The sequence below is a fragment of the Contarinia nasturtii genome, unplaced genomic scaffold (genome assembly GCF_009176525.2).
Source record: "Contarinia nasturtii isolate CC-2019 unplaced genomic scaffold, AAFC_CNas_1.1 Cnas_scaffold_695, whole genome shotgun sequence".
In the NCBI taxonomy this organism is placed as follows: Eukaryota; Metazoa; Arthropoda; class Insecta; order Diptera; family Cecidomyiidae; genus Contarinia; species Contarinia nasturtii.
The window spans coordinates 12018214-12040033 of record NW_022198046.1 but is presented as its reverse complement, the minus strand read 5'-3'; the positions used below and the strand labels follow the sequence as shown (position 1 = coordinate 12040033).

The 21820-nt window shown below is 33.9% G+C and overlaps 1 protein-coding gene across 1 annotated transcript in view; it reads right to left on the bottom strand.

The window, feature by feature from the left end:
• Window positions 1-21820, bottom strand: part of LOC116340918 (tribbles homolog 2-like) — a 38938-nt gene that overhangs the window by 13490 nt on the left and 3628 nt on the right. The window contains exons 2-4 of the mRNA XM_031767669.1: window positions 16144-17650; window positions 12637-12765; window positions 12371-12531 (exon numbers count right to left, since the gene is read on the bottom strand). Of these exons, the coding sequence (XP_031623529.1) occupies window positions 12371-12531; window positions 12637-12765; window positions 16144-16824 (971 nt within the window). The 5' untranslated portion in view covers window positions 16825-17650. The remainder of the gene's footprint in view (window positions 1-12370; window positions 12532-12636; window positions 12766-16143; window positions 17651-21820) is intronic.

Here is a 21820-nt window from a genome sequence, read left to right as displayed (position 1 = left end):
AAAAGAAAGTGTGAAAAGACAATTTTCGAAAAAAATAAGAGATTTAAAGCCGAAGCAATTAAATCAGACGAATCTCATCATGTCTTTTAATAATAAAATTGTAAACACGAATGACACGATCTATGGGCGACATTTAATGGAATGTTTTGATCAAAATCGATGTAAATGAACTCCGAATAATAGAATATTGTCGTGCGAATGAATTTTTTGCTTACATAAAATTAAATTCAATGATTTGCTTTTCAATTAATCGGGTCGGAGTGAATAAATTTTGGGTTCCGCATTTTATTTCGACAAATCCGTATCTACTATTGTTGCTCGATGATTTATGCGTTAGAGTTTCGTCATTTGGCGAAAGTTGAATGACACAAATTTTTCGTATTTTTTTTTTGCGTACACCGAGTAAGAGTTCAAAAACCTCCGAAAAGAAAGTTTTCGTGTTCAATGAACGGCAATTCGGTGTGTGTTCCATATCATTAAAACGAATTTGTTGTGTATGTGGTGAGTGAGAGCGGTCATTTTGCATAGAAATTTCGAAATACCATTGAACGAACGAACGAAAACATAACAACAACAAAAATGCAGATAAACAAAAGCAGATGGCTAAAATTTCACTTTGATGTTGAATAAGCAATGCAATCTCTCTCTCTCTCTTTCTCTCTTTTTTCGTTTAATCTAAATTGCGAAAATCCCCTGGTTGTGTAATTTTGTAGCATATTTTATCTTATTCTTTCGATTGTGTCGTTAAAGGATACAAAAATCGCTTGAAATGTGGCCAACGAATTTTCGTATGTGCGCGTTGTTTTCGAGGAAAAAAATATATTTTTTGAGAGACAACGATGAAAAAAAGAAGTTATTACTTGTCGGCTGAGAGCAGATGTTTTTCTTCAGATCGTCATTATTATTTGTATGCAACCAACTGCACACCAAAAACACACTACAACATTTCATTCCACTTTTTATTCTTCAACATTTCATTTTGTGCCTTTCGTCATTTTTGTTGTTGTTTTTATTTTCCTTTCGTTCTTGTTGCGTTCGTTCTTTTTTTTCATGCACGCATTGCAGACACAATGCACATGCAAGACCCGCACTGTATTCGGGTGATGTTCAACAAAATCCTAAATATCATCGTCATCATCACCACCACCAGCATTTGCAGCCTGTACTCAGCTCAACAGTTTGTAGATGCAACCCACAATAACTGCATAGTGTATTGCAATCTGTGAATTTAAACGGATTTCAGGACATTTGAACTACAACCACGAATCTGAGCGTGTTTTTTTTACCTGATTTTCTCTTTCAATTGCTTCTTCTTCTTCTTTTTTAGATAACAAAAAAAGACATATACATAGAAAATACACACAAACACACATCTATTCGCTTAAATGGTGTATTTTATACTATTGAATTTAATAAAATGAAAATATTGTGAACGAAATTTCTGTTGAGTTCTGTTTAAATCGACGGATGTGCCAGCTTACAGAGACGAGAAAAAACCGAATTTTTTTCGAATAAAATTCAATGCACTGTCGTTGGTAAAAATTAGTGGAAACACATACAGAAAATCAAGATGAAGAGAGAGAAAGAGAAATCAGAGAGAATACGAAAGCGAAGGATGTTATTGAACAGTATAAAATGTTTCGAAGTCCTTTTTCGTGTACGTCAACGGATGAACGTACGTCGGTGTTTGCGTTCGCCCTCGTTAATGGGCGATATGTTAGTGCAGTGTCGCTATTCCATATTTTATTGTCGAGTGAACGTTGGTATAATTCCAATGCACACACTGCGAACAAAATATAAAATATCTTGCTCTGTTCATTGAATGCAATGTACGCTTTTTGATTTAGATACGGCCGTATTCATTGGATTTAACTCGAGAAATCGGCAGATGTAATATCAGATGCATCTTCTACATTTTTTTTCTTCCATTTCGTTATTATTTTTTCACCATATGCCCTTTGATTTTTGTTGATCGCATTTATTCAGTGCCCAGTTTAAGCATATGATTTCGATTTTTGTGTATTTCATTTTAATTTCCTTTCTTCAATTTGAATGTAGATGATTTAACATGAAAATTTGTTGTCCGTTTACACGGAAGCATATTTTGCCCTTTCAAAACGCATCTGATGCATGATAGCAACTATTTCAGGTAAGCAATTGTCAGATTTTGTGATGTGATATTTTTGAATTGGATCCACGACGACAAATAATGAAAACAACATTTGCGTTGGTTGCTTCACTTTTGCCACTCGTAAAACGGATTTTGTTACATGAACAGATGCAATTTCATTTAAAAAAAAAAATTAATTTCCATGAAAAGAATTTGTGGAAATTGATTTAAAACTGAATGCTTTGCAATTTTACTTCATTATTGAATTAAAATAGTTGAAAAGCATGCCAATATAAATTGAATTAGTTGTAAGAACATATAGATAGAATGTATTTCATCGAATTATATGTATTTAATTTAATTACAGAGCGACTGTTTCGACTTGGTTTAGATGCGAATCGCGATGTTGCGCGAAACAAAAATCATGTTAAAGTTCCTTGACTTTTTGTTATTTACTTCCATTCACATGGCGAATGCATTGAAATACGGATGGAATTGGCTTAGCTTTAATTGAATATTGTTTAATTTGATTTGAATGTATGTATATTATATCAATTGGATTGAAACGCCATTGGCTGGGTAATTAGATTTGAAACATTTCAAGAAAATGGGAATCGTTTGTTGAATTTTTTTTTTGTTTCTTCCGAGGACTTTAACTTAATTACAAAATCGACACACAAAGAGCATTTTCGCTCGGAACACGATGCCATGTAATACACATCTCTCGCAGAGCAGCGATTCAACGTTGAAAATTGGATACAATCTATTTCGAAATGCTCAATTCCGATGTCAATTGACTGTAAAGGTCTGAATTGCGATATGTTAACCTTCAAGTTCAAAGTCAAACTGCTCTCTGTGAGCCTCTTCGTATGTGTGTCTCAACATTTTGGTACGATAGTGATGTTGCATGTATAAAGTGTCAGTTTTTTTTATTCATTTATACGATGATCTTCATATAAAATGTGTTAAGGACATAGTGAATTTTATGTCAACGTATCGTAAACCACGGGTCGAACGTTGATTTTTGGAATTGTTCAACCGATAAAATTCAGCCTTTGATTCAGAAGTTCGAAATATTTAACATTCGCTAAAAATAAAGCAAAACCTAAGGGCAGAAGGCTGAGGGAATGAATGAAAAATATCGAAATTATTGCGCAAACTCTAAAAATAGACGAATTGAGAACAGATATATATCTTGTCACAAAATACTGTGGTCAAGGTTAACATATTAATATACACGATTGAGAAAAAGAAATTTACACACAAAATATTGAAGATGGGAAAACACGAACGAGTGTTTTCTAATTTGATTTGTAAAACTACGATTCGAGAAGACAAGAAGAAAGAATGAAAATTATGGCTAAAATAGTTTGCTACGAACACATCTTCATGCTGAATACGGGCGAACAGTCATCTCTCTCTGTGTCTTTTTCATTCACCCGCTTTTATGCTTGAAATTTATTGAGCATTCGTTATTCATTTAAGACTAATCAAGTAAGCTAAGTTATTTGAATTCCGTTATTCGTGGTCCAAAGCAGTTTACATTGTGCAAGTGAACACAAGCTGTGCAAACATTCACCATATTTGGTTCCACTTTGCGATCTGATGCTATTTGATCGAGTACTTTAATTAATGGCAATTGAAGACGAAACACAAACTAAAGAGGAAAATCGAGAGAAAAATCTATCAAGAATGCCGTTTGATAAAATCACATACTATATCGCATATAAATTGCTTAGCCACGGATACGGGCACTGGAACGTGAATTTTCTCTTTGTGAATTATTTCGAAATTTTTGTATTTGTACATCGTTTCGCTTTCCCAAAGAACATTTCACTGTGCACAGACTAACGGATCGTTTCAATTTAATTTTCTGTGTTTCTTTTTTCACATCAGCCATCATCATTCGTATAAAAGAAAGAATGTAATTTTCCAAATGAGATCATGAAATGAGTATTTTTCACCAATTCTATGGCATACCAGTCACAATAGCGAATAAAAAAAAGTTCTCAAGCATTTCTCGATTAGAATTGGTGTTCAACTTCAAAGGTCTCGCATTTTTCACGCCGAATATACACAATTCAAATGGGAGAGAAGCAATTTAAACGGCGTGAAACCTTTCGCAACATCAATTCCATTGCGTATAGAGGTTGGCTTTCTATGTAATGAAATGACCCAGATCAAGGTAACTTCTTTTCTCAATGTGTTGTGTATTTTAGGTCTCTTCTCTTTCGTAAAAAAAACCTTGCCCAACTGTTTAAAACGCACACACACTCAACGCACTATGCAATGTTATTAATGAGATAGTATTTTGTATGGATTGCCCAATGAATGTGCGTACGACAGAATTGCTCAATCCAGACTCATCGTAGTACGATGATCTACACGTTGAAATAGTATTTCGTACAATCGCCGTATCACCCGTATTTCTCTATTAATTTTTTTTTATTCATTTCGCTTTGGTGAATGTGTTGTTCATTGTTTTTTTTTTGTGTGGCCCCTTCGCCGTGCATGTATGTGAATTCTTCTTTATTTCAAATCATTTCGTCACATATCTTTTTTTTTCGCTTTATGGACTAGCTGACATCGCGTACCGTTTATGGACTCATTTGCAACGCACACATAGTTTTCATTGTCTTTGATTGAATCAGTGCCACAATGTTGGTCATGAAAAATGTTTTCATACATCAATATTCTCGATTTTAGTTATTTCGATTTGGAAATCACCTATTTCAATTTTTGACAAACAAATAGAGATCGAGCAACGCACGAATTTTCAATATGGAGGTCGTTCAACTAAAAAAACACACAAATCTGTACATTTTCATTGTACAATTATGTAAATTAAAATTTGCGCAATATTTGTTCAATAAACACTAAAAAAGAGAGCAACAATAATCTGGTGCTTATGATTGTACTTTACAATTTAAAAAAAAAAAAAGAGTATCGAACGCCGCAGTGTTGAAATGCTACAGAGTGATTTCTCATTTGAAGAACCGAAATTCCGATTCAATTCGTAAAATTCTATTTTCAACAGAAATGCACTGCGAAAGTAGTAAAATTGCTTAACCATCGTATATATATTGAATTTTTGGCATGTGCAAAATTCGAGCACAAAGGCGATCCGAATCGAAATATGAACTAAATGTTTTTGCGTTGCTCTCTATAGACAAAGCAGATTAAAAATAAATCCGCAAAGTTGTTGTATTATTTTTATTTTTCTTTTTTTGCAATTCATGTTATAATGATGATGATGCGCACAGCATCACATTGACGTACGCTATAGCTGCGAAGCGAGCCAATAATTTACAAAACAGCCACTGTGCCTCTTTGGCCGATGTGTATGTATGTTATTTCGTAGGCGTTAATTTGAATAAAATCGCTACAATGTTGCAATTTATATATGTATAACACGGCTTAATAGTAACAATAGCAACAAAACGCCTTTGTTACATCCATATTACACAAATGACATCGCGGAGAAAAAGCGCGAAAGATTAACTAGTTAAACAATCGCCACTTGAATGGATATATTTATCTTTCTATCGTTCATTGGCCAAGAAATGGCAATTTCATATATGATTGTAACACACAAGCGACACCCATAAATGGAACACAATGTTTCGTGGTCGTAAAATTTTGCAATGTGATTTTTTTACTTTGCATTGTTCAACAGCAACAGCAACAGCAACAGAGAGAGAGAGAGTGAGAAAACTTCATATATTATTTCAATGTCGTCTTCCAAAACAATTCGCATATCGATCATTGTGCCAATCATTCACATGTGACCAAATCCATTAAGAGCAAATTGTATGAAATCGAGACAAAATCGCCAATATTGACATTGGAGACAATTGGATAAAGAGTTTACAGACAGTTTCATTTTCCATTGATTCGATATGAATTACTCTCGGCACGCACAAAATCGGAACGGATGCAACGAAAAACCTGGGCTTAGAATCAATTTAACAATATTAAATGCGATTCTTTCTACGTCATTGTAGTCATAAAAATGCATCCAGCCATACAAACTAATTACAGCAATTTCATATTGCAACGACACAACGTCAAACACAACAATTTCGACCCAATTTTTTGTTTTCAAGCAAACTGTTCTGTCTGTACATTCTTCACATGATTTAATAGAATATTTTGTTTTTTTGTAACGATGACAATCGGGCTTTGTGCATGTATAACCGCATTAATGCATATCACATATATATTGAATTGGGTCAGATAATTCACTTCAATTTAATTTTTTTATATTTGCAGTTAAGTCGCTTCCAATTCCGTCGTTGGATGACTGAACAAGTCAAGAATTTCCATATTATTATTATTTGCACAGTCAGAATAACGTTTTAAAATGAAATGCATCGCAAAATTTGTGTGTGCATTGATTTTCGACACAATGACTATTTCTCTCGACAATATTATATACCAAATATTTCGTTGGGCTTTGGTATGTGTACACTCGTTCCTTATCTACTTCGACCCAAATCTTTTCTGATGCAATTTCTTGGCGCACACACAAAAAGTTATTGCAAATAACACGAAATTGGTTGTTTAGCGTTCGTGAAAGAGTAACTGTGTTTACTATTTGTTTTAGTTTCTAAACGGAGATTCAGCTAATTGTTGGATTGCTGCTTTGTATTCGATTCATGTTTTTTTTTTTATATAAAGTGATTAACGATCAGCGCACAAAATTTACATACAATTAATTGAAATTTATGAGTAAAGAGCGAGAAAAAGATTTCTATTCGTTAGAACTAATGATTGGGTTCATTGCATGCAATAAAATGAAGTAGCCGAGAAAGAGAAAGAGAATCGAATTGCAAATGCAATTCGATCGCCAATTTAGATAAAAGAAATCTACTGCCATTGTTTTAACCACATTTCAAGTAGCAATGAGCAACCAATGAAATAAATGAGAGATGCGATTGATTTACGCTCAACAAACACACAATTTCTTGATTGTTGTGTAGATGAAATGAATTTTGACATTTTGACGAATCAAAGATGATCATAAACATTTCCAAAGATCAATCAACCTCAGTGACGGACGAAATTTAATTGAAAAATATTCCATTGAACATATATCAGCCCAGTGATTAATCCCTGTAATTTCTTGATTTAATATGTTTGCTAATAGTTTTTCTTTCTTCCGAGAAGGAGAGCGAATATTTTCATTGCGCATATCTTGCGAAATCGGCAGACACAGCTTCTAGCCAATTAAAATTCATAATTTATTCGATTCAAATGAAATGCTTAATTTCCAACCGATTTCATTGAAATGCAACCAAAAATTTATAAATAACCTCAAGCAAAACAAGTTGAATATTTGCATGCATGAATTAATTTATGTACCAAATTTTGAATTGCATGTGTTTGATCGATCTAGCGTGCCAGAAAAAACGAGAGAGGGAGAGAGTGCGAGAAAGGGAGGAAAAACAGCCTAAACAAAATCACTGATTTACTGGTATCGGTTGCGGGCAATCAACGTGAATTGAATAGAATATTTCACAGTCCTTTGTTCATAAATTAATTAAATGTACACAATAGACGCTGTCAAGCCATTAAATGGCGTTCGATTTGCAAACCGCTATTATATACGTGTGGCCACACAAAAGTGATCGTTATTGAAAATGACTTCAAACTTTTCGCTCTCTCTCTTTCTCTGTGATGAATCAGGGGCTGTCAACTGGTGTGACATGCTGTGATCGAATAATAAAGGTACACTTTGAATGGTATTGCGGTCATATGCGGCATTGAAATTGAAAACTATTTCATAAATCCGTGCTGACATCAGGTATCAGATCAAAGCATTTTGTCGGGTTAATTATTCTCATTATAAACAAGCCGAACGGTAAACGGTTTCCTTTCAAGTTTTAATCGATCAAACCGCATCAGTTTTATCGATAGAAAAATCATGCCCTCTTTTCAAGGAGCTGTATGCTCACTTCTTTTTTCAAATGCGCGAAATTGTTGAATACAATTTGAAAGAGTCGGCACCAAGTAGTGCAAAACTAGTAACAAGTAAAAATAAACAGCAGCGTCAACGACGACGAGTTGCTTTTTATTTCGGTTTCGTTGGTGAAGCAGTTCAAACAAATAAAACAATTTGTTTGTTATGTGTTTAAGTTGTGAAACGATTTAGCAGCGTTTAAATTCAACATGAATTTGTAATTGATGAAAAAATATGCGCGCACTCACAAAACATCAAAAATTGATCGAAAGCAACATATTTAAGCAAGTACACCGCCAATTGGTTGACAGCAATAAAATTTATTATTTGATTTAAAACGTAAGAAAACTGCATACATTATATTATATATGTTTGATTTGTTCACATGATGACAACCATTACCAATCGACAAATTTGCAAGAATGTTTCCGAAACGGCGCCACACCAAACTTAATACATTTTTTTTTCTTGAAAGGCACATAAATCATAACATTGCACAGACACAAAGACCGCACAACATTCTGTGTGACATAGCCGATATATAGCGAATCGGATTGTGCCTTCTTTTTATCATAGAACAACCATTAAGAGGTATTCATACGATCTGTTCTTTAAAAAAAAAACTGAAAAGTCACCCAAGAAATCCAAACACAAAAAGAACGAAGAGAAGAGTAGAAAAAAACCATTGAAATTTAGTTGTAGAACTGTAAATGTTAACAAATATGCTAAACGCTGTGTGTATATATTTTCATGCATATGAAGTAATAATATGTTGCCAAATACTCGCTGATAGTTGTTTAGTTGTATCGTTTTGTTTCGTTTCTTTATTTTAACGCGTTTATTCACCCATTTAAACTGCTGGCTAGCGTTATTCGTGTGTGTATTGTAAAATTTCAGTAGTTTTATACACATATGTTATAAATACAAATGTTGTAAGCAGCATCGTATGGTTGTGTTGGTGGGTCCAAATCTAGTTGACTAGTCGGTATGGTATGACGGTGCGGCAATATTTGGATTACACCACACGCGTTTTGTTCATATTCGTTTTAAACGAAATAACATTCAAACGAATAACACACATACACATACGTCGTCTTCATTTCAAACACAAGCAGAAATGACCTTTTGAATAAATCAAATAAGAATTTATGCAATGAATCTAACAGTGTAATTGCTCAAGCAGTAGAATTTTTTCGGGGATTTCTCTCTCTCGCTCGCTTGCTCACTCGTTCACTCTTTGTTTCTGGTGTGCTTTGGCAAGTCGGTTCGTATTTTTTTTCTGTACGAATTTATCTCTTTGGCTCGTCGCATTTGAAATGAACAAAGAATTAACACAATCAACTAATTTGCATGAATTCAAGTCCATATAGTATGTGTGTTCATTTCGTTTTTCGGCCAAAAATTCTTGCGCCAAAGCTGAAATCACTCAAATTAAGTGGGTAGCACGAATTGATTTCGTTGCAAAATCCCCTCGAAATCGCAATATGAACAAAAAAAAAATACACAATCTTTTTTTTGATGTAATCAATGAAATAATTTGTATAGGGACAAAAAAAAGAACCTCTCTTGCGCAATTTGTCGCGATTAAACTGGAATGTTCAAATTCAAATAAAAAAGTAAATATTGACAATGGCGTGCGCGCTCGATAACACGAATTGCTATGGGAACATCAAATACTGTTTTTTGTTCGCTTTCTTTTCCATTCTGTTGTGTTTGACGTACATTTTAACAATCGTTCTTGTTATCAATTAATTCAATAAAGAGTGGTATGGTTCTTATTGAATAAGGAAAACATAAAAGGAAATTGTTGCATAGCACTGTAACCATGATAACCGTATAAATTTGCATTGCAAAACGTAACTGATTGAAATTTGTTGGTGTCGTTCTTCAATTGTTACGATAAGAAAATCATAAGCAAGAATGGATGAAATGGATGAACCAACAGCCAGCACACCACAATGTTGAATAATTACTGTTTTGTCTATAGAAAAACAGTTACGTGAGAAATGGGTAATCGAGGCAAACGCCTAAATACCGTCATCTTTTCGTATTCAACTTATGCAATTTCGAATTACGTGAATATGCTAATCGCGTTTCTCTACCGCTCTCTGCCTCTTCTGTTCAATGTAGAAAAGAATACAGCTACTGTTCTTGACATTCATTCCGGTTTTGTATTGTTATATGACTGTGTGTACAAATTGTTGCAAGCACCCATCACTTGATGTGTGTTGCACAATATTTCGAGATTCCAGTGCTGATGCCAAGCGCAGAATAATTTTTTATTTGTTGTCTCTTTCGCATGTTGATTCTTCTATTTCGTGTAGGTATTTAGCACGTGTCGCAAGAAGGTGAGCGAAAAAAAAAAAACAAAATACTCGGCGTACAAGAGTGCAGGAGAACCGACAAATGTTTGCAAGACAAAGTAAGTAGAAGCAAATCATTCAATACAAAGTTCGAAATCTGTCTGTCACTGTATCTGTTACACGTGCAACCATTTGAATATTGATGATTTACTTTGTAGCTAATAAAATGAAAAGCAAAGAATTATGTCGCAATAATAAAAAGAGTACATCAGTTTTAATCCGTGATAAGTTCTGATCGTAAGTAATAATCGTACACGATTTCGTGCCAAGAAATTGATAAGCTTTGACTTTATTACATGGAACTTGCGAAATATGACGAAAACAAAATAATAACGCGCACCGCGCGCACACATAAAACTTGGTGACTTAGTGCAATTTTGAAAATACCACAATTTCATTTTTGCACATTAAGCGACTCTATTGAACAAACCATAAACGCATCACACAAATGTTATTGCATATGAAATATTTGTATACTTTGACGAAAAAAAAACTGCAACCGAGAAAAGAAGAAGAAGAAGAAAAATTTTAACCACAAAATAGATATCATTTGCTCAAGTATTGGGCAGCAAGTGTGTGTGTGTGTATTTGGTGTATGCGTATGGCTTAAATTATGAAATGGTGTCGAGGTGTTACGCGATATATTTTAGTGCCATTGTTGCCATTGCTGAAGGTTATGAGAGAATGAAATATATGCACACGTAAAGTGAGTGAGAGAGAGAGAGAGGTATACTCATGTATATATATATGTGTATTTATTTAAAAAATACATACCGCGCGCATTTACCACTTACATTATTATGATCATATTCGAGTAATAACAGCGCAATGCGGCCACCACAAGCCAAGAGGAAATTTTCATTAAATCGTTTCAACAACACGACGATAGTAATACCAACAATCAACGGGATTGTTAACAATAGCCATGGTAAGTATACCACGGACTTTTGTTTATTCTGTGTGCAATTGTTTCTTGTTTCTCTCTCTCTTTCTCTCTCTCTTTTGCTGCGGTTATTGTTGTTTTTGCTGAGCGAAAATGTTAAACGGAAACGTTTATAATAAATTTAACGCAGTATTGCCTGTGTAATTTTCAAACATTGAAACTGAACGAAACAACAACAAAAAACCCGCTACCGTTCAACATTTCATTATAAGGTGTATTTTATAGGTATGTTTCAATTTTGACGTTCAATCCACTTATCGCATTCCGTTATGTGTGCTCAAAAAGTGCACTTTCGTCTCTTTCGATGATAAATCTAATCGAAACGGTTCGCCAAAGCGTGATCGCTTTTGTCTTTCAAATATGCCTTCACTTTGCAAAACGTCACCGAAGTTCGCACTACACATAAAACATGCATGGAGCAAGAAGACAAAAGCAGCAGTAACAACAACAAAAAAATACCAAATTGTGCAATGACCTATTAAACTTGAAATTCAGTTTTGCTATTGTACCACGGCTGTGTGTATATAAACGCATTTCGTATACTTTTTTTTCTCTTTAAATAAATAACGCTCGTGAATTCCGAATAATTTTTTTTGTGTTGTTTAGCTTGTGTAAACTTATTTCATATATATGTATATATTTTTTTCATATCTTGCGCATATATACTACAACACACTGCCTTGAATTTTAGACGAAAAATGACATTGCATATTTACAGTGTTTTACAATGCGCGATGAAATATATCATAAATTCGATTTATTTATTCGCTTAATGTTTCATTATGATATTGTTTTTAATCTTTTTTTCTGTTTCTCTTTGCATCGAGTCATTTATTTGAATATTTATATGCAGTTGATGAATTGAGTGCCGCGGGAATAAACAAAGGCGTAAAGTAAACATATGCAATTTTGAATACATCGATTAAGGTGTTATAACTTGTCTGCTTTGAAAAAAAAATTTTTCATAGAAATAATGGTTGTAGAGCACTTACCTTTCAGCGTCGGCAAAGACAAATTTCCTGAGTTTGAGATCTCGTAACACAATGCCTTGTTCATGACAACTTTTCACAACCTCACACATCTGACGAAATAGACGTTTTGCCTCTGGCTCTCGCAAACGCTTGCGCACACGCACATATGAATGGAGATCGCCCTGAACAAAAACAAGAAAAAACGCACCGTAAAAAAAACTCATATCAGAAACAAATGTTACCGAAGTGAGAAAACGGCAATCCTCAATATGATCGATCAATCTTACCTGTGACGGAGTGAAAAACAAATATGTTTGGGTGGAACCTTGAATCACTTTGTGTAATGGATTAACGTGCGGATGTCCATCTAATCGAAAATGAGCCGACAATAGATTTGTGCACGGATTATTGGCAACCTAAATCAATCGAAAAGAAAACATTAAAAATTGTGGAAAAAAAAGAATTTTGAATCTAGAAATCTAATAAATTAAATGATATTTCATAGCACCATTTCATAGAAGCACATATTGCTAGACAACATTCTCAAGTTGAAACGGAAATGAGAAATAATTTATTTCCCTTTGAAAATGATTCATCCTGTCGGTGAACAGTATTCAATGTGATTGGTGTGTTCATTTTACGTAACAGGACTTAATATTTTGTTGATGATATCGCTGTATCGTGTGTGTTTACGCGTAAATGTAAACAATTTCGGAAAGGAAACTTTACGGTTATTGCGTTACACCGCATACATTTACCGCATTTACGATTAAGCAGCGAATAGAAATTGCCGCTATGCGATTAAAGAGAGCATTTTTTTTTTCAAAAGAAAAGAAAAGGAAACTAGACAGTATCGCTCGCTTCGATTTCAAAGCAATAGAAACAGAGATAAAGAGACAGAGTCAGACAGACGAATAATGTAAGAAAACAAAGAAACCGATATGAAATTGTAGAAAACGAATAAGAAGAAGACACAAACAGCGATGTGAAGAACAAAGAAAATGGGTCGGCTGCGACGACCATCGTCAACAAATTAAATATGATCACCGTAGAATCAACAATTGTGCGTTTTGTTTGTCGAAATTGAATTTATATATAAACACGTATCATTTTATATTATGATTATTATTATATTACTTGGTATTTTGTTTTTTTTTTTTGTTTAACTGTTTTCATTCTGCATATATTTGAATAAGTTTGTTGCCGATAGGTTTGGCGTTGAACGAACGATTTTGAGAACGAAACTTATTCTATATACCCGCAGAATGAAGGGGACAAACAACTTTCAGATTGCATGGGAAAAGAAGTGAAGAGAAAAATGTAAACACGTATTGCGACAAACACTGTTTCGAAAAGTTGATCTGGGACTGGGTCATGTGTTTAAATGTTGTGAACTATGTGTGTTTATTTCTTTGATTGCTCCAGTTTTACTTTGAATATGGGGTTTTACTTTTTAACACGTATTTTTCTCCAGCATTGCAATTTGTTGTGTGAGAAGATGCGTGCCCAATCTCTCGACCTAGTGGCATTCTTTTTCTCGAAAAAAAGAATTGATGCTAGACACTGATTATCTTTTTTTATTCTTGTTTTGTTCTGAATGATTTCGAAACAGCACTCCAGTTTTGACTTTGACAAAACTCGCACCGATAAATTGCGAACAAACAATTTTATCGGTAATTTTCAATCGAAACCTTGCATTAAGAAAACGAGAAATAAAGTCAAAAGAGACACACATACACATATACAATGGGAGAGATAGACGAGATAGAGAGAGAAATAGTACACGATTTGGTGCAATGGATAAATATGCATCACCTTGAGATAACTCGATGATTGAACGTTTGAATAATTTTTCATCATACAAACCGGCGGTGTTACGCAAGTCTAATTAATCAATTGCTCTGAAACTGTCTTTCTTAATCATCGATCGAATTGAGAAAATGCCATAAAATTTATGTGTACAGAAAGAATTTACAAATAACTAATAAAAAAAAATACGGCGCAAAAAACCCAAATCAATTTGTGCGTGTGTGTGCGAGCGCACGGGAGAGAGTATATGTGTGAACTTTACTGTGTTTGGCTTCTCATAACGTAGCCATAAAATGATCGAACCAAATGATATTGATCAATTTCGTAAACAGTTTCTAGCGCGCGATCAATACATTGCCACGCTAATTTCATCATCTGAGCAAAAGAGAACACACGATACCAAAAACACGATCTCTTCTATACAATTGCGATCTTGTTCTAACCCAACAAGGTGCTGTTGTTCGTAGCGAGCGTTTTTTTTCGCACAGACACAACACACCAAACGTACGATCGATGACGATATTTGCAAAAAAAATCTATTAATACGTTCTAATTGACACGTCGCACATTCGCTGAAATGATGTAAGCGTATGGTCGCTCTTGATTTTTGTTTACAATGCGATAAATAAAATCACCGCCAACTCTATAACGCCACTGAAATGCGCGTACGCACCTCGAGACTAAGAACCGAAACATTCACTTCAACTGGAATGTTTTTTTTTGTTTTATTATTTAATATCGGACGCATAAAAATCGTGACTTTTTGCACGTAATGATTGGGTGTGGAAACCGTGATTTTAATGCTCTTTTTTTCTGTTTTAAATTTCAGTTCACGAACTCTCAATGCGTCTAATAATGCATCTTAATCGTTAATAAACACAACAAATATAATAATGTTAATAATTACATTTAACGTTTAATTATCTCGGTGACGTTTATTTGTAAAATAAATGCTCAAAACAAGTTCGCAAATAGAATATCGCTACAAATTCATGTCAAAAATTTGCGATGTCATTTAATAAGAATAAACTTGGTCATAAATGCAAAAAAAATCGGAACAATATATGTATTTTAACGAATTTTTCTTAATTGAGCAAAATCATATATCCTTTCCGACATTTTCTGAGAGCTGTGATTCGTTGGAATTGTAAAGAACCAAATTACATGACAAAATGCAACCATTAACCATTTTCGGCGAATAATTAAATTAATAAAATGATGTGGCTTTTTAATTTTATTTTTTGCCTTATCATGACGTAGTCATACTGAAGTGGTGGCCTGAGTGACATGTCTATATATTTATTTATCATTTAAAAGTCGTCATCTCGTGACGTTCATCGTACGATACGAAAAAAAATGTGACTTACGATGATGCTTTGATATGGCGTGAGTGTTTGTGTGTGTGCTTCACTGTACAAAAATATCTAATTTAGAAAAGATCTGTTTTCAAGGGAACAAACAACACTTTTCCGAGTTGTTATCAAGCACATACAAATTGGAGATGTTTTAAGTGTTCGAAAATGTTAATGCGGAAGCATAAGTGCGTAGTAATAAAGCCAAATGATGTGAGCTTGCTGTTGGTGAGTATGTATGTATGTAGAGTTTTGGACTTTGAAAAAGAAAACAAATAACGTACGACAATAGCGTAATAACATCGCGTGCCTATCAAGGTTAACCAACATACGAAACATTCGAGACAACTTTACATCATAATGAAAGTGATTTAAAGACTATTTACTACGAACAGAATCGCGCACCACAACATTTATTCCAGGAAGTAGAAAAGTTTTTTATTTTTTACACTTCTGTTGAATAATGTCTATTACGAAGTACTTTTTTTTAACGCATCACAATTCTTGAAATAAGTTGCTTTGTCATGCAATTTATCTTATCATATTGTTTCTTATTAAAAGAGATACCGAATCGGGTGCTAATCAAAATCTAACAATGAAACATCCAATTCAAATAACAATGATAACACATACCTTGCAAACGAGCTCCTCGTGTGTTTTCACATCAATACATTTGTACAGTGTACTTCCTTCGACCAAATCCAATAGTAGATATCGTTCGGCCAATAGAGCTGCGTTCATTTGTTGCACAAGTCCATTTTGATTGTGGATGAGTGATCCATTTGTGCTAGATGTTGTGGCATTTCCCACCGAGTTATTAACGCCAACCGTAAAATGCGTGCCATTATTTGCTTGCATCAAAGAATTGTTGATTGCAATCGAAGCGGGCAGCTGTTGTAATGGATATTGTTGATAAGATTGTATTTGCTGTGGTCGAATGATGTGCGATTGCTGTTGTTGTTGTTGCTGCTGCAGCTGTTGTTGTTGCATGGATTGTTGCATTGGAAATGGTCTTTGAATCAATTGCGGTGTTTGTGTTAGATTTTGTTGATTTACTTGCTGGAGCAATGCATTAGTGAGCGCTGCAACACGTTCATTTACAATGTTTCCGGTGTTTGCGTCGAAAATGCGATGGTGAAGGCATTTCTTTTGTTGTTGTTGGATCTGTTGCTGAACAGCCTGGACAACTGGTTCGCCATGTTGACCTTGACTCGGATTCAATTGACGAATATCGCCTGACGATACCAGCTCATCAGGCTTATCGGCTGCCGTATTTGTTGCGACATTCGAATTCGATGTATGTGAACTTTCCATGTTTATTTTATTCTGTGGTTGGTTTTTTTTATCACTTCCTTTGTTGTCTCGTGCGGCTTTTATTTTTATTCCACTCTGCTTTTTTGTGGTCAACTGATTTCAGCTATCACAAGGGGGATTTTTAAATGAATTTTATTTACAATTCAAATGAAATCGAATACACTTTTTTTCGCTCTTTTGATATAACCTCTTCACAGCGAACTGATAGTAATGCAATTACTTTCTTTTCTGTTCAAGACAACATCACTTTTTTGTAAAAAAGATCCCTTTTTAAATGATAATTAATCTTTCAATTTTTTATTCACTGATTTTTTGCGTAATCAAGATAATTTAAATAATTTCTTTTTCGCAATTCTTTTGTTCTATAAATGTTTCATTTCACTGTTTATTTGATAGTTTAAGCTTGGATAAGAGCTGCTCTATGTTTCTGTCGACGAAATATTCAAATGTGTTTTAAAGATAGATAGTATTTGAAGCTCAGGTCGTTTATACAATTACTTTCTTTTTGGTTCAAAAAATAACACTTTTTGAAAAAATCTCTTTTAAATGATATATAATCGTTCGATTTTTTCACTAATCTTGTGTAATTGAGAGTGTTTAACTTTTTTTCACAATTTTTTTTCTATAAATGATTCATTTCAATGTATAGAAACTGTTTAGTAGATGGTTTAGGATAAAACCGCTTACAATTTATATCGACGAGATATTTAAATTGGTTTCAGGAATACATGATGTTTGAAGCTCTGGTCGTTCAGCAGATGGTTACGGTTTTACATGTGTTTTGTGCTGTTAATTGCACAATAATTCAATAGTTTTGCGCAGTTAACTGACCATTTATCCACAGGATCGCACATAAAAAGAAAGGAAATCGTTTGATATTTAGTAAAATATAATTAGATCTACAAATGTTCTCAAATCCTCTAATTTTGGTGTGAATTTTTATTGATTTCTACTAATAAATGATGATTTGTGGTGAAATGACAAATTCATCGACATTAGGTGAACTCCAACTTAATGCACAATAATTTTGTATTTTAATTTCAAATTATTTTCCGATGACTTGCGTGACATGTTATTTTTTTTATAGAATCATTGAAATGTGCTGAATCAATATGACTTGAATACTTTATATTTTATCAATTTATTCTATCTTTCTGATAACACATGACATTTTAGTTTTGTTTTTCATATGATGTACTACAAGATCTATGTCTATGGCATTAAAATGTTCAAAATATATGCAAAACTCTATGTCTCTCCCGGAAAAAACCTGAAAAGTTGAAAACTGAAAACCGGGTCGATAATTTCAGTAAAAATGTCACTGCGACACAGGCTATTATTTGTAAAACAAATTCATTTCAAAACAATTGTTAAATTGACACATTTATTGCATCACATTAGCCAAACATATCGTCATAATGATGAAAATAGACGGTGATTGTTGCACCCAATAATGTAACTTTATCGTTTCCAACTAAAAGATTATTTTATATCTTTCGTGGTTTTCAACATATTTCCTTATCACACACACACACTGCTTCCACCGTAGTTACCGATTATCACTAGCACACATATGCATGCAGCGAGTTATATTTTTTATGTTTTATGTTGACAATGTCATGAAAAAAAAACCGAATCGGCTTAGTAAAAATGATCAAACTCCGACGCACACCTTTCAAAATCAAGAGCGAAACCGAGAAAGGCCCATATTGTACACGTTCACATTTATGGAATAAATTTCAATGTCAACGTTGCGATGCATTAAAGGAATTAAAAGAATTGAAAATAAAGTGAATGGCAGTATGTAAAGGGCCCGAAAATACAAACACACGATGTGGGAGCGGGCTGGCTTTTAGTATTTCTGGTGTGGCCCTCAATTTGCTTTAGCAGAATATTTCATTTGGAGCATCAATTGAGCCGTGCCCGCACCACATACACACATTCGACGCCACGGACCGCACCAAAAGGAAATTGCGGCTAATAAAGTCTACAAATCGCTAAAGAATATTGGGCGTTGCACGGAATTGAAATTGTGAACCAAAGGTGTGGAGAAAAAATGTCAATAAAAATAAAAAGAACTCAACTCGGCTAATTATCTCGCGACGGTTGTTTTTTAAAACTTATTCTATTCGTTTGTATTCTTGCCGGTGTTTTTTTTTTGCACGAGCATTGCCATTGAGAACGCGTGCTTATCTACTAATTCTATTTGTATTGTTCATACATTGCGATTCCGTTGACAAACATTTCAAATGGAATTGTGTTCTATGTATAACAAAAAAAATTGTTGTATTGTTTCACCAATCCTTTGTGCTGCTTAATTTATTGTACAGTGAAAAGAAACCGTTGCCATTCTATTCTAAACTATGTACACGAAAATCGAAGTAGATTGTATAACAAAAGAATTTGAACCGTTAGAATGCACAACATAAAAGACAAAGATATTCATGTAATTTCTACTCTTTTTTTTCTGGATCGTTTGTGTTCTTCGCTGCAATCTAACTTCGTTCTATCCAGCAGTAATGCATTCAATGTGGAATTCTTTTGTTGTCTTCAAATTGATTCAGATAAACTTTTTACGATTCGCGATTAAAAATGCTTTCATTGAGTTGATTCTTTTGTTCGTGCGTCTGTGTGACGTGTGATAGAAAGAAACAAGTTCGCAAATCACAAGTCCATACATGCACACACAAGCAAATCAAAAGGTAAACCACTTTATTGAAATGTGAATGAATTTAGTTTGTGCAAGCCCAAGAATGAATGTAACTTTTAAAAAAACGCATTCTGTTGAGTTGAGAAACACGCCTAAGTTCTAAAGAGCACATTGCACTACCAAATGTGGTGAAATATTTAAGCGATCACCGAACGTGATTTGAAATAAGAAAATGGGGTTGTTTAAACGGTCATTGAACCAAAAGAAGGCTAAGGTAAACGTGCATTGTAATGCACTTCTTATGAGGGGTGCTAAGTGCATATTCACTGTTCAGTACGGCACCAAGCAAGTCAAATGCTGCAATCCACTGTGTACGTGTTTTTCCCCTTGACGCATTCATATTTGACTGTACACGCAAGTGTACTTTATATACAGTAATTTTTTATTTTTGGCAGCGATAAATTCAATTTCGACAAATTGTTTATACGTATATGGATCGTTTGAACCAAATGACTCATTGTGACTGTGGCGGGTTTTTTTCTTCTCCATTAGAAATTACTCATATTCATGTGTGATTCAGATAATATATAAACATGTCAAAACATGACGGGATTGCATTCTTGGAATGTCTAATTTTGTTATTGTGTATCAATAATGAAATTCATTGAAGACGCAAAATTTTCTAAGGTCCAAATGCTGTAGAATCATCGTACATAAGTCGGATGAGCAAATCTTTTTCGTTTTGAAATGGTTGCCGTAAGAAATCACCTTTAAGAACGACTGCGATTACTTATGCATAACCAGAATTTCATTGATAAATAAGTCCGGTTTATTTTTCAAAGCCCCTACGGGAATTTAAACCGATTTCAACAAGTGAACACCATTGATGCATGAAAAAACATGAATATGAGCAAATCACTTAATCACCATTTACGGAAGAAATCTTATGAGTTTACTATATCCATCCACACACAATGAATGCATGGATGAGTCATTTAAATTCGGTTTTAAAACAAAAAATCATGTGAAAACCAAAAAATGCAGCACGAAACAAAGACAACGTTTATTAAGAACGTTCAAATATTTCTCTTCCAAATTCGAAAATACAAAATAAACACACAAACGAAATGCATTGTTCTTAGCACTGTGAAGGTTAAATTATATTCCAGTTGCCATGTGAAGTTCATTTGTTCATCATTCGGCTTAAAAACACCAGCAAAAGGGGCTAACGAATTGCCTGCATATATTTTTTTTGTAGATAAGAAAAGGTTGTATAATGAAAGATAAACAAAATAGATACAAAGTTGAAATCCTGATTACACATGCTTTTTCAAAAGTGAAACACAAAGATTGGTTGAAAATAAAATGCAATGGGATGATTCTATATGCTGGAAGAAGCTATAAAAACATGTATGAGCTTATGTTATTTCTCAATTTAGGACTTTCTTTTTGAGACAATCATTTAAGTTTGTATGGTTTACATACGGAATTTGAATAAATTGAGAAAAGGTGAACAGTTTAATTTCTTATTTTGTGCAGTGAAAACAATTTTGCCATTTGTAAGCAGTTACATGTGTGCTCAAAATCGGAATTTAATATAATTTCTTCTTGTTTTTAGATGAACTACAAATGATTCGTAACATCAAAGACGAATAAGATCACGCCAATGCTTGAAAAACCGTGTAATTATCTACGTCAATTTTTTTCAATTGAACCTTGTTAGATGACATTCTGTGCTCAGTCAGAGCGTAGGATTGCTTCAATGCAACGCTTTGTGTGATAATTTTTTTTTCTGTGTTGTGTATTTCCATTGTTGTTTCGCATAAATTGAAATTTTATACGTATAAAAATGTGACTGAAATGTTAAAATTCAGTAAACCTTCGTGTGGAAGAAAAAAAACTCCTTTTTGTTTCGGAATCTTTGTTTAACAGTGCCTTTGTTGTGTTTTTTTTTTGTTCTGACAACTTTTTTCTCTCTGTTTTCAATTAATTTGAACAAATTGCGATATCACCGCCAACTCGATACTGCATTGCACATTGGGCAGTCATTTTTTCTGTTCGAGTGTAAAATCATCATCCCAAACGGATTAAATGACTTTGCATTCTGTTTATAGCGCTCGAAGTCTATGAACGAATGTCGTCTGTAACGCTACGACACTGTTTACAAAACATTTTTTTTCTCGCCCAATTTTATTGTCGTTATTTGCTTTGCATCTGTGTCTCTAGTTCGAGCGTATTTTTTTTTTGCACAAGCGCCAGTCGTGAGTAAAGCTGACCAAAGTCTTACTATGCATCGCGTAATTGAGTAGCATGCAAAGGCCAATAATGTAATTTCCATGCTAATTG